This window comes from Centruroides vittatus, unplaced genomic scaffold (assembly GCF_030686945.1).
Source record: "Centruroides vittatus isolate TY-2023 unplaced genomic scaffold, ASM3068694v2 contig_817, whole genome shotgun sequence".
In the NCBI taxonomy this organism is placed as follows: domain Eukaryota; kingdom Metazoa; phylum Arthropoda; class Arachnida; order Scorpiones; family Buthidae; genus Centruroides; species Centruroides vittatus.
In genome coordinates this window covers 1801790-1822485 of record NW_027122532.1, presented here as the reverse complement: position 1 = coordinate 1822485, position 20696 = coordinate 1801790, and the positions used below count along the sequence as shown (strand labels likewise).

At 32.6% G+C, this 20696-nt stretch overlaps 1 protein-coding gene and 1 long non-coding RNA gene across 3 annotated transcripts in view; both read right to left on the bottom strand.

Moving 5' to 3' along the window:
• beag (IC cytokine homolog beag) overlaps positions 1–20696 on the bottom strand; it is a 48836-nt gene that overhangs the window by 19150 nt on the left and 8990 nt on the right. For both annotated transcript variants that reach the window (XM_067278732.1, XM_067278733.1), the window contains exons 3-4: positions 10422–10523; positions 4327–4386 (exon numbers count right to left, since the gene is read on the bottom strand). In XM_067278732.1, the coding sequence (XP_067134833.1) occupies positions 4327–4386; positions 10422–10523 (162 nt within the window). The remainder of the gene's footprint in view (positions 1–4326; positions 4387–10421; positions 10524–20696) is intronic.
• Positions 881–1555, bottom strand: LOC136982183 (uncharacterized). The gene is made up of 2 exons (XR_010881860.1): positions 1323–1555; positions 881–991 (listed from the first exon to the last, which is right to left on the bottom strand). It is a non-coding gene; the product is annotated as an uncharacterized lncRNA (long non-coding RNA).

Genomic DNA, 20696 nt, shown 5'->3' with positions numbered 1-20696 from the left:
AGTATTGTTAAACCAGGGTTATTGTTGTAGCAAGGTCTTGAAATTTAAGAACCAAGATCATTAAGAAAGTGAAGATTAGATTAAATGCATTCTGTGCACAAATTTCAGTAAACAATGGCATCATTGACATCATTGAAATTATGTACCTTCAAATATTTCTAAAAAAAATCAAAGTTCCACCCATTATGTTGCACTCAATTTCCTTCCACTTCTTTAAAAATGTTGCTAGGATTGTTTGAGCAAAATCATACTTCTTCACAACTTATGTTTGTTTCATTCCACTATTAACATATTTGAAAGTTTCTAGCTTCATTTTCAAACTTATCTGTTTCCATACTTTTATCATTTTTATCCACTACATACTGGTACTGCTTGTCTGGTGAAAAAAGAAAACACTTTGTGATTGGTCAGGAGCTTGCAGTTCCTTTTAGTGTTGTTGATTGAGGAAGTGACAACAATTGCAATGCAGCCAATTAGCTAGTCACGAATAAACTATTCTTGAACATGAAGAGAGACTTTAGGTAACAAGATTAGTGAGTAGACACTCCTAGCTCTTTGCCATATGGTTCCTGCATCAGTCAACTGTGAGAAAGCAATCGAATCAGCCGTGAGTTGTGCCAATTCTCACCTGTAGTTGTATTATCATATTGGGTTTTCTCTCATAGCAGGTGATAAATTATAGTACAGTGGATGATCTGTTAATAAACAAATAGGATAATGAACATTTTCACGAAAGATTTTTATGTTCGAACAACAAACACATGTTCAGATAATGAACACCTCTCAGAACAAACACAAAAAGCAATGTAAAATAATGAATACCGATTGATCTTCCCTTGTCTTCAGGCAACAATTTGAAACTTTTCGGAGCATGGGAGACAGATGTCGACCTCGATGCTCAACCCGGAATATACTGATCAGATAGTATTCCTCCGAACTTTGAAACTCTCCCTTGTAATTTCAGCCTTTTATTTTTCTGACAGAAACAATTCTTTTATAGTATTCGTGAGATTGTCGAACGGACACTCGTTAAATTTTGCATCAGTTTTTATTTTTGAAAGGTGAGAGTATAATAGAAAAAGTATAGAGTGGCAGATGTCTGATGTTGCTGGGCAGTATGGCTTATACAAATCTACAGTAGGCTGCAGTTCAATCTTATCTAAGAAAGATACAATATAATCAAGAAGACTCAAGCAGCTAAAAGAGTAACAAAAATCACATCTGAGAAATAAAGGACATTGAAGAGCTCATAATGGAACCTGAAATGGATCTGAAGACAGAATGCCAAAAACTCTTGAATGAAGAACACCAAGAAACTCTACAAGATATGTTTTCTTCTGAAAAAGAACATTAATGCTGATATCTGCTGTTAAATATCTTTTGAAGAAGTGGGAGGATGACAGAACAGTGGTCTTAAAATGGCATCCAAACCAGGTTGAGGTTAATAGGCTTGGAGATCTCTACAATTACAATGCTATTAATTACTTCTGAAAAATCCTGAAGAAGAGAGAAAAGAAATCGGCATTAGACAGATTCTTTAACCTCCACAAATGGAAAAAACATGACTAATAAACATGCAAGACTGTGTATATATGTATTTTTATTATTACAAATAAATAAATGTAGTAAGAAAGTATATATGTAAATATATATATACATATATTTTTAGGGAGTCTCCAGAATGAATTAATCAAATTCCCATAAAAACTTATGGTAAATTGATAATTGGTTAACGAACAATTTAGATAGCGAACAAAGTCTTGGAACAGATTATTTTCGTTAACCGATCACCCACTGTATTTGTATATGACTTCCATTGGAACAATAAAAGCTCTATTGGTGTACTAGTTCGAGCCCAAAGCAGGACTCAAACCAGCAACTCCTGATTACCAGTGATGCATTGCCAATTACCCAGACCTCAGTTCAAACTCTTTGCTTCCAGACATATTTAACTTATGGTTTAACCATCCATGGTTACTCAAGGCATTGAGTGGGAACAGCTGCTATATTCATGACCTGTTAATCCAACTGAGTGACACAGTGATTGATTAAAAGGCTGTGGGTATAGTTGTACTCAGTCGGCACTGTGAGTAACCGTAGATGGTTATACCTTATATTAAATATGTCTGAAAGGGAAAACTCAGATGGAGGTTCATGTAGCATAATTCACAATGCATCTGCATGGTAAGTGGGAGTTGCAGGTTTGAGTTGTGCTTCGACTGGTTCTTTCCTTCCAGAACGTTTTTAAATTAATTAGTAAATTTAATTATTAAATTTAATAAGAGATGGTGCCTAATGCCAAATTACTATGCTCTAGTACCAAATTACTTAGTAGTTTATCATTAATAATAGCACTTAATTAGCCCGATTCATTATGACCGTCATTTGGTTTCGTACACTTTTATTATACAAGGTCTTCAAAAGAATGAAATGATTTTAAATTACTGTGATTATGTAATTATTACCCAAGAAGTATGTGATGTACTGTACAGTACACCAATCGATACAGTAACTATTCAAATTTCATTTACTGTCTTATTCAAACATGTTTTTGTCTAATGTTTCTAGAAAGCAACATAAACAAAAAAGGAGACTCTACAACAGAGAATGCAGTCTGCAAATTTGTATTCCGCAGTCTGCAAACACAGAATCAGTCAACACTGTGCAACAAAAATGGTGGATCAGTATGAGGTTGTCCAAGAAACTAGGGTTGAATGATGATGGCTGATTCTGACTTTGTAAACTGTAGAACACAAAACACTTTTTCCAATGCAGTGTTGCCATTTTTTGTTTATTATTTTTTTGTTTTGTTTGGTTGTACTTCCTAGAGATCACAAACAAAAAGATGTTTGAATTAAACAGTAAATAAAATTCAAACTCTATTGATTGGTGTACATTGCATACTTCTCAGGTAATAATTAACATAATTACAGTAATTTAAAATAGCAGCATTGTTTTTGGAAGACCCTGTATTTTTACAAAGTTTCCAATAGTAGAAATAAACACAAACCACAAATTAAAAGGGAATGAAAACATTCCATTTATCTGGGAGATGTTTAAACAGTGTTACAACTTAAACTGGTTTATAAATGAAAATCTAATATAGATCTGCTACTGGCAGTTTTTTGTTCTGACTGCAAGTTAATCCCAATACTTCATTTCAACAATTTCCAAGTTGTTTGTTGTTTCTTAGCCTGTGTTTTTGGAAAATTTGAATTTCTTTGAAAATTTAAAATTGTTAATAAAAACAATTGTGGGAATAAATAAACTAGTAAGTATTGTTTAATAAGTCAATTTTTAAAAACACTGCAATAATAAATAATTGGGTAATGAGAAATGTAACCCACCATTCCTACAGAAGTAAAAATTGCAGTCCAAACCCACCAAAGCCATAAAATAGACTCATAAGCAGAAACAAACACCAGGAATATTTGCATCAGAGCATAGAACTCCAACTTAAAATTGGTTCCCTTTTTTTTTCTGGAAACTATTTAGAATTGAGGATTTTTGATTATTATTAACAGATTTAATTTTACTTTTATTTTAAACATAAAACATTTACAAGTCAGGTACTCATTTTGTTGCCTTTCTTTGTGAGATATATTTTAAGAATGGTTAAAACTGGTTTAGAACAACCTTATGCTACACAGTTGTTTTAAACCAACTTTCACTGTATTCCCGATTCAGTCATTTCAATAAAGTGAATTACAAAAAACAACACAAACTCATTCCACACCAGCTTTTAGCATCCTTAAAATATATCCATAATCTGACTTTTGAGCCATCCATTATATAAAAACAAATTTTAGATAATGATCCTATTTTGACAAGAGTTCTATAGGATATCTGAAAAGTTACCATGCGGTGGAAAAGGTTTAAGTTTTAAGTATGATATTACAATTTCTCTCGCAGCAAATGCTGGAAATGTCCCCAGAGGCTCCAAAATCTGGAAAAGTGAGGTCTAGATGCCTCCAGATACTATGGGAGATTATGAGATCAACAAAAGACTCCATTCAAAGACTTCAGTCCAAAAACCAGATTGTCTATCAGCAGGTAGTAATGCCATCTACTGTAAAGTGGAAATGTAGGATATACAACTTATGGATCTGGAACGCAATGCCCGACTTATAAATAACTTTAAAGTCATTACAAATTTTTCGCCGCACATTTTAGACACCATGTATATGTTGTTTATTATGTGTAATTTTATTTTTAGAATACTTTTAAACTATTTTTTTGGTTTTTTCCTGTTTATATAAATTGCTTATAATTAAAATTATTACTAAATACGAATTAATTTTTTATTCTCATCACTATTTAACTTACTTTTTCTTCTTCTTCCTTTTTTCGGCTCTATCGCCTGTATCATCAATTTCATCTTTCTCTCTATAGTTAAAAATAAATTATTATTGTTATAATTTATTTTTAATATTTATCTTAATATAAAATCAATTTGAAAAACAATAAATTATCAGCTCAACTAAATGTAACCGAATCAACAACTGTAAGCATCCCTGGGTAGGTAGAATGTCTATAAATGTTGGACCTGACAGAATGCATTATTGCTTGTAATGCAGTAAAAGGTTGAAACCAAATTTTGGTGCCACTCTTTTCTATACATATAAAGGGATGTCTGTACAGTTAATTTTTTTGTCTTTATAAATTTGTCTGTAGCAACCAATAACTTCTTGTACTGCTTCCAAAATGCACCTATATCTTTTTATGAGTCCAAGACCCAAAAGTTAGAGCCATCTCGATCAATCAAAAATCTTCAGCCAGCTACTTAAAAGTGAAGTTCTTTTGTTCCTCACTTGGTTTCTCTTCTGTCGTGTCATATTTTTTCTATTAACTCAATTAAATCCTCATTACAAAGCCTCTGACTATGGCTTCCCAGCATTTCATCATCATCATCTTTCTCAATTTCTAAATGTAATTGCCTGTCTAGTTCCACCACCATCACCTTGATGGTCACTGAAGTCAGTGGCTCTGTTAAGTTCTTCATAAATTGTGGACAGAGCTTTTTCCAGACACCATTCATTTTTATTCATTACCTCATGCCAGGAAGCATCAATGTTTTTTATTACTTTGTATATGTTATAGTTCTTCCAGAACTACCTAAGTGTCACTCCATTCTCATTTTCAGTCTCTTTCACAGCCTGCGAGAAATTTCTGCTTAGGTAGTAAGCTTTAAGATTTGCTATTACATCTTGATCCATCGACTGTAGGACAGAGATTGTATTAGGAAACATTATACTATCTTGATATTGTTGTGAAAATTGTCAAGTTGTGGATGACTAGGGGCTTTATCTAGTACAAGTAGAATACTGAAAGGCAGTTTTTTTTATTGGAGAAGTACTTTCTATTTCAGAAGCAAGTATATGGAAGAACCAGTCTTTAAAAATACCTTTGTTATCCACATTGGATTTCCATAAAACCAGAAGAAAAGCTTCAGTGATGCCTTTAAGGGATCTGAGAGTTTTGAAATGGTAAACTAGCATTGATCTAATTTTAGAGTCACTGGCAACATTTCCATCTAGCAGGAATATAACTCTAGCTTTTGAGGTTTTAAACGCAGACATTGATTTCTCCTCTTTAGCAATGTACGTACATGTTGGCATTTTCTTCCAGTACAACCCGGTCTCATTGATACTGAATACCCGTTCATGGAGGTAGCCTCCATCTTCAATAATTGTGGCCAATTTCAAAGGAAATTCCACTGCCAAGTCCATACTTGCAACCTCTCCACTCACTTTTATGTTACACAAGTTTGAACGTGCTTTAAAATCTATAAAACCAAACATGGCTAACCTTGAAGATATCTTCTATAACACTCACCTTGTTTCCTCTAAATCTTCAGACTTATGATCTTTTTCTGAATTAAACTTGGGCTTACAGACAGATGCCATCAATACTGATCTCCCATTCAAACTTACCATATCTTCCATCACTACACTTCTCTTACTAATTATCATTGAATGTGTTGACATAGAATTTTGAACACATTTCAAAATGCATTTCTCATCTTTTAAAATTGTTGAAATGGTTGAACCTTAATCCCAACATGCTTGCCATATCTGAAGTTTTTTTCCACCTTAAGCACTTTTTATAAAGTTCAGTTTACTTTCCATGGTAACAGAACAAAACTGCTTGCAAATTGCTTAAGAAAAACCTTGAACAAACACAATTTATTGATGACTAACATTTTCAATCTTTTTTAAAAGTCAACTTCAAGTTTTAAAGATGGAATACAAATCAAACTGAAAATCAAATATATAATGTCACATGCAACATTACATATCAGAGATTATATTATGTCCAACACATCAGATTACCAAGATTGTACACTGACATTGATCATGCAAATACAGTGTGAATCAAAAGTTCCTTGCATCCTTTTCATTTCAAAAGTATGGAAGATATATTAATTTGATCTTTATATGGGATCTTTAATGTTATGTTATAATATATTAAATATATTATTAATGAAACCTTTGTTTCACTCTGTGGTTTAATATCTTATAACATAATACTGTATAAATAGCAAAATCACCCACTAAAAATATTGTACCACCTACTAAATCTCCTACAGTCACTTCAATTTCCCACTAAATTTATTGGGAATCTACCAACTTGGCAGCACACATGAATAACAAAATGATAGAAAGTATATTAATATTAAATAATTATCTCAAATAATCAATTGGTGAAGATATACGAGGCTTTCGTTGCTATTACATAAATACGAGGGCTGTTCGGAAAGTTTGCGGCCTTGCCTATATGCGGTGCTGCGATCAATTTAATTTTTGGCGGGAATTATTCAGACATCTTTGCTAAAGATACAATACCAATTTCCACTTGATTTGTCGTAAAGTTTTGCCACAACCGCTTAGCAGATAGTTAGTGTGCAAGTGCTTTGTCAAAAATGGAGAAGATGGAGACTCGTGCGGTCATAAAATACCTGACAAAAAAAGAGTTGACCCCATCTCAAATCAAAGCTGACATGGATGAAGTTTTGGGAGAGTCTGCTCCTTTGTACACCACTGTGAAAAAATGGACAGCCCTTTTTAAATCTGGCAGAGAAAGTGTGGAAGATGACCCTTGCAGCAGACGGCCGTCAACTGCTGTCACTGAAGAAAATATCGACAAAGTTCACGATTTTGTGTTAGCAGATCGCCGTTTGAAAACGCGTGAGATAGCTGAGACAACAGGCATCTCTGTTGACTGAGTGCACCACATCTTAACCGAAAATTTGGGTATGACGAAGGTCTCAGCAAGGTTGTTGCCGTATCTGCTGACCGCCGAGCAAAATTGTGTTCACACTTTGATGTCAAAGGAGTGTTTGGACTTCTATCAGAAAAATCCACAGGATTTCTTGCATTGGTTTGTGACTACTGATAAAATGTGGATCCATTACTACACTCCTGAAACAAAAGAACAGTCGAAGCAGTGGAAACACCACAGTTCGCCACCACCAAAGAAGGCAAAGACAGTTTCATCAGCGGGGAAAGTGACAGCTTCGGTTTTTTGGGATGCTAAAGGCATCATCTTTATTGACTACCTAGAAAGAGGAAAGACCATCAATGCTGTCTATTACTGTGAATTTTTGGAAAAACTGAAGAAAGAAATCAAAGAAAAGAGGCAACACTTGAAGAAGAAAAAGGGTTCCATTCCAACATGATAATGCACCTGTATATTCTGCCAGAATCTCCGAACAAAAGATAAACGAACTTCGCTTCCAATTAGTTCCACATCCACTGTACTCACCTGATTTGGCCCCCAGTGACTTCCACCTTTTTCCAAACCTTAAAAAATTTTTGGCTGGAAAGAGATTCCACTCAAATGACAAAGTCATCTCTGAAGTGAATGAGTATTTCGCACACCTTGCCAAATTGACCTATTGTGATGGCATGAAAAAGCTAGAACATCGCTGGAATAAGTGCATTGCTAATAAAGGAAACTATATTGAAAAATAAAAAAAGTTTTAACATTATTTTGTTTGTTGTTCTATTTGAGGCCGCGAACTTTCCGAACAGCCCTCGTACAAATACCTGCAATATTTAACTTAATAGTTGAAGGTTTCATGGCTATGTATTGCTAACTGTCCACACATTCATCTGGTTACAATTTCTTCTATGAATCTACCCATCTTCATCTCTCTACCTACAGTGCGGCACAGAATTATACACCAGTGTAATTTTTTAAAAAAACTTTAGGATTGTTTAGAGTAGATCGACAAAATTTTACATATTTAACATTGTCTTTTAATGACTTACACCAAATTTCATCCTAATAGATTAATCCAAACATTGGATTAATCTATTAGGATCTACACAAAAATAGTCATTTCAAGGTGGTGCAAAATTATATGTCACCTTCTATTTCAGTGTTTTTCAACCGGGGTGCCGCGGCACCACCTTAGGGTGCCATGGCACCACGATTGGGGTGTCGCAAAGTTTAAGACTTTTAGGCATTTTCTTGGAAATTTACTTAAGTGTAGATCAAGATAACTCATTGTCAGTATTTCGACAAAATTCAATGGACTTAAATTTTGATTTTGAACACATAGAAACACTATTTTTGCATTAAAATGCTACTTAAAACTGTCAATTTTTAAAATTTTTCTTCCCAGGGAAGGGACTCCCTCCCCGGACCCCACTCCAGCATTGCACATAATATTCGTTTTCACAAAAAATTCATCTGCTCCCTCCATTAGCCCCCCTTTTCAGATTCTAAATCCACTGCTGGTCAAGGGTACTGCGATTTTTTATTTTTCAATCAAGGGTGCCACTCAATGAAAAAAGTTGAAAAACACTGTTCTATTTATTCACTGAATCACAAACAAAAAAAAAAATTTATACTTTTATCGATTCTGTGTTTGGAAATAATTGCAAATATATCCTTTAGCATTAAAATAATTAAATTCTGCAGTTCTCTAACACCGATTTATGGCACTCTCTTATGATGGCTAATTTCAACTATCCAACTGTTTAGAACTGTCTTCCCTGATGTCCCATAGATTTTTGATAGGGTTCAGGTCAGGAGAGTGCACTAGCCAGTCAATTATACTGACATTGTTCAATGCAAACCACTGTTTTCTTCAAACATCACTTATAGCAGTATGTATAGGAGCATCATCATGTCATAATTTCTGTTTTGCTCTTCCAATTTTTTGCCAATAGAAAGAATATGTCCTGCTAGCCCTTTCTGATATTCTGTTGCATTCATCCACTGATTCAGAAAGACAATTTCAGATTTTCCAAGCTTCCCAAATCATTACTGAGCCAGGTCTTACATATACTTAAAATAATCTTGCTCTTCTTTTCTGATGTTGTGCCAATGTTGATCCAGGCCATCCAAATTGAATGTTTTATGTCACTGAAAATGATTTCTCATCACTCAGCTGTCCAACTCTTTGTCGTCTTTGTTCATTCTACTCTTGCTACCTTATGGTGATCTTTCAGACAGTGTTGGGCATCTTTTTTGAATATTTTAGATGAGAAGATAAGCAAAGCACTCTTTCAATGGTCCATTTCAAAGCAGAATTTGGTTTGCAGTAATATTTCTATTATTAGCAGCTCATCAAATTGTTTTTCTGTCAAGGCTTGAAAATGAAGATGACCTTCCACTTCATTTCTTAATGTGATAACTGTCTGAATTGTTGTTGTATTTTGTAATAACATCTCCAGAGCATCAAATGGTGGCAGATATTTCAATTATTGACTTGACATTTGAGTGTAAACCATCAATTTGATCCTTCTCAAAGTCAGTTAGCACCTTTTGTCGAGACACAGTTAAAAATGCGCTCAAAGTTAAAAGCTGCAACGTACATTTTGTTTTTTGAGTTAAAAAAAAAAATGCAGTATCCACTTACCTTCAGTATTATGCATTAAACATTTGTAAACTCTTACCATAGTGATTTATTTGTATGTATCTGGCACATAATTTTGCACCACTGTGAAATGACTATTTTTGCATGCTTGGATTAATTGATCAGGATAATATTTGGTGTGCCATTAGAAGATGATGATAAAAAGGTATGTAGAATTTTGTCCATCTGCTCTAAATAATTCAAAAGATTTTTAAAAAATTACACTGGTGTATAATTCTGCTCCACACTGTATCTCTACCAATTTGTTATTTGAGATAATTATTTAATTTATTAGAGGTAAGAAGTTTACTACTACATAATTAAAATTATTTGAATGGATTGACAATTAACTTCAGAATTCTAATATACACTAAAATATGGCTGCTTTCTTTCTAAATGATTGAACTCATTTTATTAATACATTGAACTCATTTTATTGATACTTCCAATAATCTGGCAATCTTCAACACTGTTCCAATCCCATACATTTCAGATTACCAAGATTAAATATAAATCTTTTATAAGAAATGTATAAATTTACAAAGTGACTTACTCAAATATTTCCGGTTTTGCTGCTGGAGGCGCAGTGGGAGGCGGCACTCGGGGAGTCATCAAAAGTTTACGAAAATCTTCATTGGTCATGGGATGAGCAGGACTAAAATTATAGAGAAAAACATTTATGAATAAATACATTTGTGCAATAAAAACAATCTAATTTATATAAACTATATTTAATATGTACAATTATTGATAAGTTATATAACTGTACAGGAAGTCCTCAGTTAACATGATTTTGTTTTAATATGGTTCATTAATTACAAACAATTTTTGTACTACACATCAGTTTTTGGTATAATGTGATTCTGAAGAATGTCTCTAATAAGTGCTGCATGGAGAGTTAACACATTTATTTGAAGGAATTGCACTAAGGACTATTTGTATTTACCAAAATTATAATACAGTGGTGTCCCATACTTCGAATTTAATTCATTCTTTTACCATCAACAATACCCATTTCAATAAACTTAAAACAACAAATATACATAATTTAAGATAAAACTAACACAATTAAATGACCTCATAATGAGTCCAAACACAAAAACAATAAATATATGTAAATACTGTAAAATTAAATGAAAACTGTATTAAGCAGTCACACACTGCCGACTTTGGCGTCTTAAACACGGCCACCAATCCACTGTGTGTACAATTTTTGTTCTGTGCAACAAGTTCCTTTTTATCTCAATATTGATATTACAGCCTGCCTCTTAGCTTTCATGCATTTCTCTGTTGCCATGGTTAATAAGTAAAGTTTGTGTTAGGTTTAACAGAAAGTTTTTGCATATTTATAACACTGTGGTTACTTAACTTAAATGTGTGATTTAATTATAACAGTTGTTAAATTTAACACATTATTACTAATGTTTAGAAAATATGTTTTTATTTAGAAACTTATTTTGAACTTTTTACTTCACAATTAGTTTGAATAAAATCAATTTGACAACTTTGGATAAAATATTAATTGGGTATATTATACTTTATGAGTTTCAAAAAGAATATAACATCATACAAACAGTAAAAAATATTCATAATGTGTGTGAGGAAGAAGCTCCCAAGCTTCAAACATCTCAAATGTTAGTTTAAAAAAGTTCCATTCAAGAAATTTTGAACTAATGGATACAAAACAAATACTGTAGGGGGCCCAAAAAAATTGCAGGAAGAAATTGTTAAAAATCAACAAATAACACACAATATATATATGTGTGTTACTGTGAAAGACTGAAATTAGAGAATGTCGACACATACAAAATACGTCAGTGAAAGACTGAATATATATATATAAATGGACATGTGTGTGCCTATATCTCACTCTGCAGCCAAAACTACACATCGCACATGAATGGTGTTTGTGTGTGGTAGTAGCCCCAAGTCTCCCATCGTGCACTATGGTGGTTGCGTCTCGATAGCTATAAGGGTGTGGGAGATATGGGGGTTGAAAGTGGTTGACTACAAAAATGTATGACGCTTCAATGAGAATGTTCCAGTTATTTCTAGAAAGTTCCAGAACCTAGAGGTGAAATTTGGTACACAGTTAGGGTATGTCATGAAAATGCACACTAAGAAGGAATTTTTCGAAATTCCCCCCGCAGGGGGAGAGGGAGAGCATTAACCTGAAGAACGGCTTTCTACTGTACTATTTTAGATGCAAATTTTTGTATTTAACTACGTTTCAGTAGGGTACACAATGAAAATGAACACTACAGAAGGGATTTTCGAAATTTCTTCCGCGGGGGGAGAGGGAGAGGATTAAGTCTTAACCTGAAGAACGGCTTCAACTGTATTTGCAATTTTTTGTTTTTAATTACGTTTTTAATTAGTAGACCCAAGTCTCCCATCATGCTCTATGGTGGTTGCATCTCGATAGCTATAAGGGTGTGGGAGATATCGGGGTTGAAAGTAGTTGACTTCAAAAATGTGTAACGCTTCAATGAGAATGTTCCAGTTTTTTCTAGAAAGTTCCAAAATTTTTTGGAATATTGTAGAATTCTCATACATATTCTCTGTCCTCACTCTCATTCTTCACCCCTACAACCTACCCCCTCTCATTTGTTTTTAAATTAATATTACATTATAGTACATTTTTTAAATAATCAAATAATTAAAAAAAATTAAATATAAAAAGAAACAACAAATATTTTGGAAAGTTTTGAATTACTTTAATAATTTTTAGATCTTTCAAGAATGTTCCATAATATTCTATATTATTTCAGAAAGACTTTTGGACGTTTCCAATAACAGATTAACCGATGCAACCACCTAGAGGTGAAATTTGGTACACAGTTAGGGTATGCCATGAAAATGCACACTAAGAAGGGATTTTTCAAAATTCCCCCGTGGGGAGAGAGGGAAAGCATTAAGTCTTAACCTGAAGAACAGCTTCTACTGTACTATTTTAGATGTAATTTTTCGTATTTAACTACGTTTAGTCTTCATTGAGTACTTAGGGGTATTAAATTGATAACATTTCAGACATTGTTATAAATATTTTTATATATTTCGATTTTTTAACCAAATGTTCGAACCATTTTAAATTCGAATTTGTTTTTTTTGTGTTGGTTGGATTATAGAATAATTGTAAATGTTCCAGAAAATTAATCAAATTGAAAACAATTCATTTGATTCTCAGCAATTCTCATCATTTCTTGCGATAGGTGTTATATAACAATTTACTATGGTTGTTGAAATATTGAATGTAAATAGGGTTTGCTTGCAAAATCTGCGCGAATGCAGTCGCAGATAACAGTTGAGAGATATGTGGGTTGAAAGTGTTAAGAATGGGAGTGTTAACAATAGAAGTGTTAAGAGAAAGCAACGTACAAGATTTACAGGCGCAGATACGGTTTTATGCGTTTTTGCAGAAAATCAAATATATTTTTAGACCCATCTAAAAATTCTCTAATTAGTCTCTGGAAACAGGGGGACCTAATTCTTGCATTCTGTGAAAACAGGTAAGGTTGGCTATAACATAATAATCTTAATCTTCGCTATTGTTACTTTTTGCCCGAGCAATGCTGGACTTATCTGCTAGGAAAAGAAAAGTCTTTTAACGCATGTCTTTTATATTAAAAATAAACTATATTACATATAAATGTATGAACAAAAAAAAACCCAGCGAAGCGGGTACTTGCAGCTAGTTTGGTTATATTATTATACATTCAAACAAATGCCAGTGTATGTCGACAAGCACAAATAAGCTTTGGTGGAGATCGAAACGACACCTGAGAAGCTAATGTCAACAGAGAGGTGATAGTCTGTCACCAAATCCTTTGTGGGTAGCCGGAAGTAGGACAAAGTCGTACCTCTTTTCCCGGCAAGTTCGGTGGAAACCGCCCATTTTGTCACTGGATGGCATTTTTGTTCTTTTGATCCCGTGAGGTGGGGATTGGTTTGTCAGCTTTATACCTGTAATCAGTTTGTAATTTGTAAAGAAAAGTTAGTTTCCATAGATGAGATTTCTTCTACAGAAATATCACTGAGAGAAGCAGCTGCAGCTAATTCGAAAAGTGGAGGGCACTGTCATTGCAAAAAGAAGTGTTCCACGAATAAATGCAGTTGTAAAAGCAAGGGACTCTTGTGCAATTCAAAGTGCCATAACAGTTTAAATTGTTGCAATAAATAAGATTGTATAACGTTAATCACATAATTTATATGTAAGCTTATTATTGTATTATCTTCTTTAATGATTTAGAATGTACTGTTCGTTTTAGGTTCAACAGTTTATTTACATGTGCTGTTACTTAAGCTTTCTCCTATTTTGACATATTAAAAAGTTGCATTTTTGTCTTAACATAATAAAAATATTTTTATTCAACATTCACCATCAGTGAATGCTGAATGTTGACATTTGCCAGTGTAAGTGAGAAATGATGATATTTAGCAAATACTTCGTTATATATAAAACCAAACACACCAAAAATAAAGTGTAAGAAGCACTGAATATATAAGAGTTTAATGCAAGAGCAAGAGATGACTTGGGCACACAACAGATTGCATTTATGCTTTGAGTGCAGTTTTTTCATTGTGAATGCAGTTCAAACTTTGAAACATCATTTGAATTCTGAAGTACAATTTAAATTTAACATTCAAACTTTGAACCATTTGAAGTATGAGGCACCGCTGTACTGTTAATTAATCAGTTAATGTAATTACAGTAATACCTCGACTTATGCTACCCCGACTTACACAAACCCAGAGTTATGCGATTTTCAAATCTTGTCGATTCGTCTTTTGTTTGAGCGCCATGCAACTTTTGATTACTCACTCCCTCCACACTATTGTTCAGCTTACATGTTCGAACATGTCGCGCGGAATCGATGCATGGCTACAATTTATTCTGTGTTATTTATTTCTGTTTGTTATATCTACAGAGACTTGAGAGTCTCTACTATGTCATCCAAATGAAGTAGAACTGATTCTTCTGCATCAAACAAGAAAAGAAATACTTTATCTTTGGAATGTAAAGTTAACATTATTAAAGACTTCGATATAAAAATGAAAATTTGTGAATTGGCAAAACTTGATCCTTTAGACCCAGTTCAATCAGACGATCGAATGACAGTTGGAAACTTGACAGAAGGCCTCAGTTTAATTGAAAAGGGGTTACAAATTTTAGAAAATATAGACTCCAACAAAGAGCGCGTTTCTTCTACAAAACGAGAAATAAAAAAATTATTAGCATGCTACGAGGAAATTTCGCGGGAGAAAAAAATCTTTGAGCCGTCAGATGAATTTGTTAGATTTTACAAAGCCTTCTACATCAAAATAACTTCAGTTTACGATTTAAATAATATAATTTGTTATACATATGTATTATCTAAGATTTTATTAAACATTTTTTTCTAAATTATGGTTTTCTTTAGTCTCTTGCCCCAATTAAAAATAATTTATATGTATTTATATGCGAAATTATACCCCGACTTATACGGTTATCGCTTGGTCCCACCTATCGTGTAAGTTTGGGGTATTACTGTACAGGAATTAAGTTTGCAAGATTACTTCAGCAAATTAAAAATATGAAATTATTTACATGCTAAATTCCACTATAATTTCTTGAACAGAATCAACAAATTTAAATGCTGTCAATTATCATTAATGTCTCTTCTCATTTAAATATTATCCACTTCAAGGTATTAATATATTTTATTTACAATTAGGTCTCAACCTATAGTTTATGCAGATATTTTCACTTTCTATTGCTATAATTCATTTCAGAATATTCATTTTTCTGGAAATTGTACCCTGATGTTTAAATCACAAACTATAAATATGTAGGTTTTACCATAATATTTTTGTCTCAAACCGGAACAATTTTATCCACACACAATTTCTTTTTGGCATTTTGGAGATTAAATTAATTTAATGTACAGAACAAAATAATCGCAAATGCTGACTAGCAATTTGAACTCGATTAAGATAGGAAGTGTGCAACAATGATGCACCAGTCTAAGCTTCAGTGTTGCCAATTCTAATTGAAACAAATATCTAAAAAATGAAATAAAATTATCTGGATCTCATAGGCTACACGCTATTGAAAGTTTCATGAAAAATATTTTTAATGAAAAAAGAAAATATCTAAATTCATTAGGCCACATGCTATAAATTTTTTTTGGGGGGGAACATCTAGACAACATTAAAAGTACTGTACTTAAATCTAGATACAAAATATTTAGATTGGCAACAGTGAGTGTAACATAGGGGATATTTTCGTTGCCAAATCGCCATTTTACCGACACTGTACTATTTTTACTTCTTGTATATTTGGCACTTTTAAAATTTGGATATTATATAGATTACTCTCTATGGAATTTTGGAACTGAGTATATATTTGAACTCAGGGGACCGAGACAAGTTCAACGATATGCTACTTTTGGACCGGATACCAAAAAAAGAAAGTTATCATATTTATGATTTTTTGCCTTTCACAATGAATTCTACGCCATTTTAGAATTTTCCACTAGGTGGCGCTGCTTGTAGTTCGGTATACATTTTTTTTTTCTTTTGTTCAAGAACTATCTTGAATCAATAACTAGTGATGTTAAATACTGGGCGGCCTGCTGGCAGCTCCCCTCGGAGGAGTCCGTTGGGATCACGAACAGTCGAACGCCACCTAGTGGAAAACTCTAAAATGGCATAGAATGCACTGTGAAAGGCAAGAAATTGTAAATATGATAACTTTCTTATTTTTGGTCTCTTAGTTTACTAGAGTTTTTAATCACACATAGGGTGGTCAAGATGGTATTTGTTTGATTTTCTAGATCACAGAGGTACCATATTTCCTGTAAGATGCACTTTATCCATTTTTTACTTATCTGAAATAGATATACAGAAACAACCCATAAGTAGATAGACACCCTTATTTTCAGACAGTCTTTTATTTTACAGTATCTATATTATACAAATATCAAATATGCACATTAAAACTGCAAAGCCTTAACCCAGTTGGGCATGAAATCAACCACTTAGACTGTGGAATGTTGGAAAACTTCCACAATCAATAATGCTTCAAGCCATCCAACACATTTGTCTGACTTAACAACATGCATTCCAGTAGAAGTGGTTTTCCTGCCGTCAAATACAACTTCGTTAATCCAACCAATGGATCAAGGCAAGATATCAAATTTTAAAGCTTATTATCTGCGGTGGACATTCCAACAACTGATTGATAAAACAGATGGAGCAGATAAGCAATCCATTAGAGATTTTTGGAAAAACTATAATATCATGGATGCTGTAGACAACATCAACCTTTCCTGGAATGAGGTGACCGAGAAATGTTTGAAAGGAGTATGGAAGAATGTACGGCCAGAGCTAAGGAAGGATGCTGACACAAGAGAATCCATTGTTTATGTCAACAAAATTGTCAAGCTAGCTAATGAAACAAGGTTGGATAATATAAATGCACAGGATATTGAAGAATTATTGCAAGTTACAACTGGAGAAAGTTTTTCCAACGACAATCTTAAAGAATTAGTAGAACAACAGGAGCATGAAGATGACGAAATTAGCATTTCTGAAGATGAGGAACAAAAGGAACTTTCAATGGATTTTCTAAAAACAAGTTTAGCCACTATAATGGAAATTATGGATCAGTTTACAAAATGATTTAAATTTTGATAGAAGTTCAAAGGCAAGACAACATGTCATGGATGCGATATCCTGCTATCGACAACTGCTTGCTGAACAAAACAGGAAAAGGCAAACGATGTTAGATCAATGATTCTTAACAGGGGGCCACAGCCCCCCGGGGGTCCATAAGAAGTTTGCCAGGGGGCTGCCAAATTATGCAAAATTTCCTTCAGAAAATAAAAAAAAAAAAAAAAAAACTGATGTATAACCAAATATCGTATTGAAAAGTGAAATAAGAAAGATAAAGTTCTCCTATTTAGTTTTTTTTTTATTTATTTTTTATTTTTTCCTACATACAACTTTGTTAGTACAGAAGAAATAAATGCAAATATGCTACTTACACCACAGTATTTGCTTCTTTTATTTCAAAGCAATTCTAAGAAACTATTAATGCCTGGAATTTTAAAAATAATTAGGAAAAATAGTAGACTTAGTAGTAGGCTTTGAAAATTTAAATATTTTTGCAAAAGATATGCAAAATCTTTACAAGTTGTGGGTGTTTTAGTTTTAGCATCGACTTTGGATCGATTTATCGACATGTTTCTTATTTTATTTTTTGTTAAAAATTAATGAGTTTTTACGTTTAATTGTGAAGTTTAAATGCTATTTAAATGGATAATGAAATAATAAAGTTATGATTTGCATTTAGTATATAAAAAAATAAAGCAACAATAAAAAAATCAAATTATTATAGATAATTTAACAAATATAAATTAGACTTCTGCTAATTATCACTGAGTTCAGCATTAACACAAAACTTTCCTTTATATCGCAAGTACTTTCGACGAAATTAAGCTCGTCGTCTTCAGGCGAAAAAAGAACAACAAATTCGAAGAAATGGCACTCTGCATGTGCCATTTCTTCGAATTTGTTGTTCTTTTTTCTGTGTCTCTTTTTTGATAATTAGCAGAAGTCTATACAATTTTGGCATGAGTTTTCTTATTTATCTCTTACTTCAAATATAAATTATTATTAAAAATATGGGGGTCACAAAAAGTTATGAAATATTTGGTAGGTTGCAAGTATAGAAAGGTTAAGAACCACTGCGTTAGATGACTTCTTCACAAAGAAACAAAAGATGTCAAATGAGGAAGAACCTTCCTCATTGCAAACACAACTTCTTTACTCAAACTTTTATTTTTATTTTTATGAATGTTTTATGAATAAATATCTATATTAGCAATAAATAAGTCTATAATTAAAGTAATAAAAAAGTATTTAACAATAAATGTTACAAAATAAAACAAAAAAAAAACTGACAAATTTTCTTATTCTCTGTTCTGTTTCACATATCCCCATTATTTACATGTTAAGATGACCCTGTTTAATGCTATTTCGTTTAGTGCTCTGTCATCTATGAATGCATCCTCCGCATTAAGTGGGGTCTTACTGTATTTTATATTTGTATTCAAAATAGCAATGTCAGCAGTCATTTCAACCAGTTTGGTAAACATTTCCAGCTGGTGATGTACACTATGTACTATTAATAGACATTTCTTGCTATGCTACTCAATGATCACATCATTTCAAATAAGCTTTGCTAGTAACAAGCATTGAACATTAAAAACATGATTTTAAACATCTCTTTAATATTTCAAATGCCTTCAAGACAACATTATAATATAGCATTAAAGCAAAATGTTGTTGTACGTTCAGAAGATTATAGAATAGACCACATAAATGACAGAAATGATTTATTTCATGGCATTTACAAGTTAAAAAATATCTAACTTGTGAATTAAAAAATATTTAATAAAATTGATTATTTTAAAAGTTTTTCTTCAATAAAAAGTCTTAAAACTCAATTTCAAAATCTCAGTGCATCTTAGAATCAAAGAAATGTGATAAATAAATTTTTTCTGAAAACTGCATTTTAAAGATGATGCAGAACAACAAAGACACATATAAAGACTTGGTTACAAAATTCTTAAAAATAGACAATACATAAAAGTATCTTCTAACTTTGTCCCTTTGCACACATGAGGAAATTAATTATTAAATAAAAACATGATCTTTGAAAAAGAATGCTATCATTTTAAATTATTATGCACAATTCTTTCTACGCTCACTACAGCACATCTATTGTCACTTCTCCCACGGCAGTCACAATTCTACAGCTCTTGAAGCTCTTGTTGCACAATAACAATGATTCCAACTTTGCAAACTGCAGAATGCCTTTATAAAATGCCTTCTCTGTTGTGGAGAAATTTTCATTTACAGCACTTCCAAGAAGTAGAAGATGCAAGACATTCGAATGCAGTCAGAAGACAAAACTCGGACAATTAATCTAGCAATTGGTGTACATCGCATACTTCTTGGATAAAAATTAACATAATTACAATCATTTAAAATGATAGCATTCATTTTGATAGACCTCTGAAAATCTCAGCAAAAACAAACTACACAAAACTCATTCACTCTCTGTTCAAATCTTGTCTTCATTGAGATGATGCTGGAAAATTTTGCTTAATTTCTGTTTATATCCTTGTGTACTTGGACCTTGTTTATTAATAGGACTTATTACATCAGTGTAATAAGTCCTATTAATAAACAAGGTCCAAGTAGACAAGGATACAAACAGAAATTGATAAGTGTAAGAACACAGAGGCAAAAAGAATTAGTTACTATTATTATTTTTCAGTTTGTTTATATTTTTTTTTCTTTATTCATTGGACTAAAATTATGTTTATATTAAAAATAAGCCTTTCCTACATTCATGAATCCCTTTCTCAATATATCTGGTAATTTAAATTCAAAGTTATCCATCTTTAATTTGTCACACTTAAATTAAACACAGCAAGTTTAGTTCTTCTATTAGAAAAATTGGGATAATATTTTAAAATATTTGAATTGAAAACTTTATCTATAAATGTATCTGCTTTAATAATAACTTAAAATCATGCCAAGATACAGACATAGCATTATACGAGGGCTATTTTTTAAATAAGGTCCGTTTGTGAATGAAAGTGAGAATAATGCGCAATCACGGCAGTATGTATACGCTTCTGCTTCGAGCAAGCTTGGTGCGCGTTTTGACGCCATTTTCAGCCATATCGTCTGTCTGTATGCCGAGCTGTAGAAGTTTAAAATGTTTAAGAAAATCGAGTCTCCCACCGACTGCGAGATACGATCTGTTATTCGA